Source organism: Zeus faber (assembly GCF_960531495.2).
Source record: "Zeus faber genome assembly, chromosome: 11".
Classification (NCBI taxonomy): domain Eukaryota; kingdom Metazoa; phylum Chordata; class Actinopteri; order Zeiformes; family Zeidae; genus Zeus; species Zeus faber.
Window position 1 is genome coordinate 14,014,023 of NC_137205.1, and position 7,255 is coordinate 14,021,277.

At 43.9% G+C, this 7,255-nt stretch overlaps 1 protein-coding gene across 1 annotated transcript in view; it reads right to left on the reverse strand.

Annotated features, from left to right (window-relative positions):
- Positions 1-4,905: 4,905 nt before the first annotated feature.
- Positions 4,906-7,255, reverse strand: part of kmt5c (lysine methyltransferase 5C) — a gene marked incomplete at both ends in the record, with an annotated part of 16,073 nt that continues 13,723 nt past the window's right edge. Inside the window, one exon of the mRNA XM_080010002.1 lies at positions 4,906-5,306. Coding sequence (XP_079866128.1) covers positions 4,906-5,306 — 401 coding nt within the window. The remainder of the gene's footprint in view (positions 5,307-7,255) is intronic.

Below are 7,255 nucleotides of genomic sequence, written 5' to 3' on the forward strand. Positions count from 1 at the left end.
GGTCTGGAAGAGAGCTCCGTTGGATGGTGCGACCGCAATCATCTGCAGGCTCAAGATCCGGAAGACGAAGGAGCTGGCGGTGAGATTTCCCACGAGGCAGGAAGCCGCCAACCCCTGTCACCGTTCAGGAGAACGAGGCGGAGACGGCGGCTCCGGCAGGCTCCCGTGCGTACAGAAAAATATAATGAACTGGATCGGACTCGCAACACAACGCCGAGGCCCTCTACAGGAAAGGACAGAACAGGCTGCTGCAGACCGGTCGGTGGTCAGTGCACCTCTTCTCTGTTGTTTGTGTGCTGGCGATGCCAACAGGCTCAACAAACTGTCGTGGAAGACCAGCTATGTCGCTGGGCTTGAACTGGACATTCGGGGAGACTACGATTTTATCAATGTTGTGATCGGATGAGTCGAGAAATACTTGCGTGAATAGACGCGTATATGTTTTACCTTCTCAAAAGCCTTGATAGCTTAGAAGCACTACGTAACTTTTGGTATTTGGGACAGTTGCTGAGTGGAATTCAAGAAGTGAAGGGAAGTGACAAGGATGGACAGGATGAAGAATGAGTACATTAGAGGGACAGCTCAGGTTGGACAGTTTGGTGGAAAAGTGAGAGGTGCCAGATTGAGATGGTTTGGATGGTTTGTGTGTAGGAGAGATGAGAGTTACATTGGGAGAAGGATGCTGAGGATGGAGCTGCCAGTCAAGAAGAAAAGAGGACGGCCAAAGAGAAGGTTTATGGATGTGGTGAGGGAGGACATGCAGGCGGTTGGTGTAAGGGAGGAAGATGCGCAGAACAGAAGGTATTGGAGGCAGATGATCCGCTGTGGCCACCCCTAACGGGAGCAGCCCAAAGATAAAGAAGACTGAGTGGAATTGCACTTTTACACTATTCGTCGTAAAACTCGGACAAATTTGAAACTTATCGGTCACTTTGTAACAGCCTGTGTTACATACGCAGATATAACGTACACGTCGGTTACAGCGCCCCTTGCACGGACCGCACAGCTTCAGCGAGCACTCACTACTCAGGCCTCCCTTATGCCGCAATGAAAGTGAGGGCCGGCACCCGCTGGATGAGATGCGGCTGCCGGACGCACCACTGGCCCATCTCATTATAACCAGACTTTTTCACCGGCAAGTTAAAAATGTATATATATATATATATATATATATATATATATATATATATATATATATATATATATATATATATATATATACACATTTCACCAGGCAAAAAAAAAAATGATTTTTTTATCCAAACATCAAGGAAGTAACATGGTGTTAGAAAAGGCGTTCCCACCATCAAAATGATTTGGAAGCTGTTATATTAAATAAAAAAAAAAAAAGTTACATAGTGTTGCTTTAAATCTCGAAAATGGCATCGCTTTCATTCAGCCTTTTTCCTCTTGATTTTATTGTTTGAAGGTTCCTGTGTTGACAAATGAAACAGCCTGTTTGCCGATGTGAACCTCCAGATTCTTCCTTGATTGTGTTCATATGCGTGTGATCATGTGTTAAACGGATTTTGAGTGTGAGTAGCCAAAAGAAAAGTGCAAATCTGGGGGGTGGGGGCTTGTGATCACAATGTTTCATCAAAAATAGTTTCCACCAGTGGCCGGGTGGCAGCAGGGTTTGCCCAGAGAGAAAACATCTAGACCTAATCAAGAAAAATGACCGTAATAATGATAACAGCAATACCCTTGCTTACCGAGCTGACGTGTTTATTCAGCGCCTCTTTGCAGACACGCAGGGTTATGTCACGGCCATAATTTAAACTAATGCATTGACATCTCAAGCAGCGGCTGTCACCCGGGAAATAATGTGTAATTCCGCCGCATCTTAAGCCCTCACCTCTTTCTCTCCCTCTACTCATCCTTCTCCTGTCCGCTCAAATCCATCGCTCTGCATTCCCTCCTTCCCCCTCTGTCTCTTGCTTTTCCCCCAGGATTTCTGTCTGATGATTATTCTCAGTTTGCTCTAGTGAGGTAGCATCCTCTACCACAACTGATCACAAGCCTCGTGTGAACTCCCGCTGTCGACTCAAGGCAAAACACAATTCTCGGCGTTACCGTCGCTACGCAAAACTCGTATCCCAGGACAGTGCATGGAGTCGTGGCTACATATATGCACATGAGCTCTAATCTAACTGTGCTGGGGTGTGAGACAAGGAGCCGGTTAAGTGTACTTCCCATGAATAATTGAGCGAGTGTAAGACTGCTTGAGATAAAAACAGTCAGAGCACATGTTCAACTAATAGCAATCCAATGTACATTTTGCTATGAATCATGCACTACCAAGCACTACGTAGAGCCGGCATTGCATAGCTGGGGCTAAAGAGGTCGGGGGTTTATTTCGGTTCCCTAAATATGTAACGACATGGTCCGTCATCACAGAAATATTTGAAGATGCAGCGATGCATGGGCTCGGTTTAACAATGTTCATGCTCAATTCACCCATAGCCTCATCTTAGAGCGCCTATACCTCCCCCCCCCCCCCTGTCCACCCATCAGAGTTGATGCAGTTGTTTGGGGAAAGCTGGAGCAAAGAAAAACTGAGTCATGTTCTGAACAAGAGGAAGGTAATAAAGAGGTGGACAGAGGGATGGGATGGGCTCGAGGGCGGAGGAGGTTGAAACTGTGAGCTTAATAGAAGCAAAGCAGGAGACGAGAGGGGCAAAGGTCAGACCTTCAGGCTAAACTAGAGAGTCTGTATTTCACCTGAAAACACTAAATCCATGCAAGACCGACGCGAAAGTTACTTAATGTAGTATGCAGAACATTCACTGGGTGATCGATGAATTTGAGGTCATTGTAATTTGTAACTGGTATTCATTTTCAGTAGATTATCCAAGTGGTTAAAATGTAATCAGAAACCAAGGGGAAACTAATTGAGTGCATTTAATGGCAACGTCAATAGTTTCATCTTGGTTTCCGCAATTACCTGACGGAGTAGAGCACATCACCCAGAGATAACACATGTGAGACCTCTTCAGACCTGGCCATTTGTAGTGAGTACTAAAGAGAAGATCAACACAAGACAGACAAGAAGGCAGGGTACAAAAAGAAATAGCTTGTCTTTAATGATTTAGGCTACAAATGTACACGACTACAGTAGACTTTCAGAAAGACTATGCCAATCCAAAAAGGCTTAAAAAATATGACTGACAACTTGGGGAAAGAAAGAAAAACAAAAAAGCGGTCTGCAAAGATGTCAAAAGGATTTAAAATTAAATACTAGTGTAAATACACAGTTCAGTATTTTGTAACATTAAATAAAAGTTAGAATTTCACACTATGAAACAATCATTGTGAAATATTAAGTTACATTAGAGCACCTTTTCAAGAATGAGGATATTCAAATAAATAATTGGCCTTTCCATATAAAGACAGTAGTTTCATGATTTCATACACGGTTATGTAGGAACTGAACATTCACGCTGCATGTTGTTGAATAAAACTGTACACAACACGAATTGAGTGGAATGCTCGCCGGGATTCTCCACAATACAACAGTGAAATCTTCCATTGACATTTGAAAACCCACATGTATCCCTGTCAGAGACAACTTAACAGGCAGTAACCATACAATGGGTATATTTATTTATACTGCGGTTCTATTGTAGTAACGGTTAAACGACTGGAATGAGCCAAAATCTGCCAAGAAGACACACTTTGTGGACTTCTGTTTGTATTTTTGCTGAAAAGGATACTCCAGAATTTTTGATCATTACCTTAATTTTGTTCTTACCCATGTCATATTGTCAATATGATTTTCACATTCATTCACCCAACCTTCACCGGATATCCAATCCTCAGCAGTTTCATCTCAAATATTTTTTTTTAATACAATAGAAGCTTGAATTTATTTTCAAAAGGCTGCCGTGGCATTATGACTGATTTTGCTCAACTGGATTACATTTAACTGGTTTTGGAGCTAAATTAATTTTTGCCATATTAATTTATATTACAACCAGAGGACCACTACTGGTGAATCCAATTCATTAGTTACCTGGGCAGAGATTAACATGAAAATTCATATTTAAACACTCAACATCGTCACAGGTAAACAAAAAAATATGGATAAACATTCAAAATTCTAAAGTTTCACTTTCAGTACAGTATGAATCCAGCAATTCTTAAAACACAGCCACCCCCGAGGGAGATGTCCCGCATTTTAGTTTTCACTTCTCTAAATCATTTCAAAGAACACCGTTCATGCAGGAACCTATTCTTTACGCACTACTGACTATGACCTTAATTCAATATGACATTTCAACACTTCACATCAGGCACGACACAACGCAAGGGGCCAGCAGATTCACAATTCACCGCTTGCCTGCCTACCGCTCACACACTCTCGCATAAGTGAGCTAAAAGACCATAAATACAAAACGAGGGGTAAACTGGTATGACAGGGTGCGGCAAAATCACATGATCCTTTTCAAGAGTGGGGCACAAAGCTGCCTATCTGCACAAATACCAGCAACCTGTTTCTACTGCCATACATTGTTGTATTAAAAAAAATAAAAATAAAGATCACAGCTATGTTACAGTACATTAGGAGGGATTTTAAGAGGGGTTGATTGCTATTTCGCAGTCCTACTCACATATTAAAATTTATTCATCCTCAATTTTGTATTCCCCAACTAATTATTGACAGCTCAAAAATAAATAATATACTTTCTTGCAAATTGTATCATAAAACCCCTCACAAGTCCTCTAAAATTCAGATAAAATGTTCGAAATTTTATAAGATTACTGGTATTTTTAATGCCAATTATCAGTCGTATTTTAAATTGCTATTATCATGTAAATTACAATAGTTACAAAAACATTGTAGCAGAAACAATCCCCTTGATCAATACAATATACATCTAGTCTTTGATCCAGTGAGTGATGGCTTTAGTCAGAGTACTGTAGGTCAAAGTCCACTGTGCCATCCGTAACAACTAGTCTCACTCTCTTCGGTTTGGTGGCTCCCATTGAGTGGGACGATGTCGAAGGTCCGTAGTGGGTGGCAGAAGGGTGGCTGCCAGGTTGGCACTGCTGCTGGGCGTCCTTCCGACAATGTTCCTCCTGGCTCTTGAGCCCCGAAAAGCCACCCAGAGAAAACGCCGCTGCATTGGAGAGCTGGGGTCCGCAGGGTTCGAGCACAAGCCTCCCTTGTGTGCCTGAAGGCTCCATCAGACAATGGTAGGTGTAGTTTGTGGGCCCCAAGCCTGAGTAAGTCAGACCCTCAGCCCCATCCCTTAGACCCAGGGTCAGGGAATGATCTCCACTGAAGTTAAGTACATAAGGAGGACCTTGATGGGCATAAGGGAAAGATGCTGAGGACTCGTTCTTGTTTGCTGGTGTCCCGGAAGATGCACTGTGGGATACTTGGTGGATATTGTGCTGGGACATGGAAGGGGAGGCGGAGGAGAAAGTCAAATCAAAAGGGTCATGGGCAAAGCATTGCTGGTGCTTGTCAGGTGTCATAGCACTCAATCGATCCCGGGTTAAGTTCTTGCCTTGTGTTGATCCGTAACTCTCAGACACTTTGCTGGGACAGAAGAACGACCTTGGTAGCGCACCAATGTTTTTGTGTAGTACGTGCGGATCAGTATTCTGGAGTTTCTCAGACGATGTTTTACTTTTAACAAATGATTGGGAGAAAACTGAGTTAGCTTTGTTGTTGTGTGTTGACCTATCAGGATTGTTAGAGGAACTATGATGAACAATATCCTTTTCTGAGGTAATTCCATGAAGTGCAAAATGACCTTTGTTGCAGTCTATAGTAGCCGGTGTCTGACTTTGTTGGGCCTTCTCACCATCACCCACAGTTCTACACAGGGGTGTATGGATGCCTGGAGCCATATCATTCTTAGAAGGCACGCTACACAAATTCTGTGTCTGCTTGCCTCCGTGAAATTTGAGAACCCTCTGGATAACACTCGAGTTTTTCTCTTGCAGGTTGAAGAGATTGTCTTGAGTCTGATTTTTCGTATTGAATAGCTGAGGAGAGAGAAATTTGTTAGCCATTCTACAGGGCTGGACAGACTTGGTTGAGCAACTTTGCGACAATCTCTCTGCGTTAAGCTGATTGACGTGGAAAAAATTTGATTTGTTGGGAATGCTCATACGATGGAAGGGGCCTTGGCTAATAAGATGGGACTGGGGCTTAGACTGTGCCACGCTAACTTTGACATTGCCACTCTGACTGGAGGGTTGGGATGAAATCATCTGAGACTGAGAAGTGACAGCAGCAAGGCCTTCACCAAATGACCGAGGTCTGCATCCCAAAGGCAGGGATTGTGTTTTGGGATCTTCTTTCGATGGCCTCCCCCCTGGAGTTTTATACAACAGGCGATCCATGGCAGTCGCCTCGGCATTGCTCAGAGCAGATAAATTGAAGTTTGAGTGGAGCAGGGTTTTGTCTCTGGGGGTGTCCTTCACTTCCCCTTCTAAGGGAACAGAGTCACTGTTGGAAGAAATTAGACTGGAGATTGGGAAAAACTGCAGGTCCTCATTATTAAAATTGTTTCCTGGGCTGGGAGAGCCAAGGTAAGGCGTTTCTGTGTTCCATGTATCAGAGGGGCTATGAGAGAGGGGACTGCTGAAAGGGTCAGTGGGCGGCTCCAGCGGGCAGAGATCTGAGGGTGAGGTCGGAAGTATTGTCTGGGGTTGATAATACCCTTCAAAATTGAGACACTGAAAGTCCAAAAAGTCATCACAACAGTTTGTAAAGCTTGGCTCATTGGAAAGTACACCGTCCTGTGACGAGAAGGGTGGCGATTGGGATAGGGGCTGGATAACCGGATAAGTAGACGCACTTGAGCAGGCTGTTGTTTTTTCCAAGGCCTGAGATGCACACAAGCCTTCGGTGAGCCGGGAGATGCTATTGTCAGTTTGTTGGAGTGTATGACTAAGACAAGTGGTGGGTGTTTCTGTGGTGCCGCTCTTGCGCGGTCTCTCCATTCTGTGTCTCGGCTTCCTTCCGCCGCTGCTTATCTCTGTTACTGACCTCTCAATCATCCTATTTTGAAAAGCCTCCTGGGCCTTTCCATCGTTCAGCGGTGAATACAGAGATAATGGTGAGAGAGATAAGGAAAAAGGTGGAGGTTCAGTTTTCATGTTACTCAACTTGCACAGTTTTTGAGAAGTTGATGGATACTCTTCTTCAAGCTTGCCAAAGTCGAGCGCCCCCCTTTCTTTCGCCAGACTGAGACCCTTTACCTCTTTCTTAGCCTGTTGTTCTAGCTTGGGCTTAGTT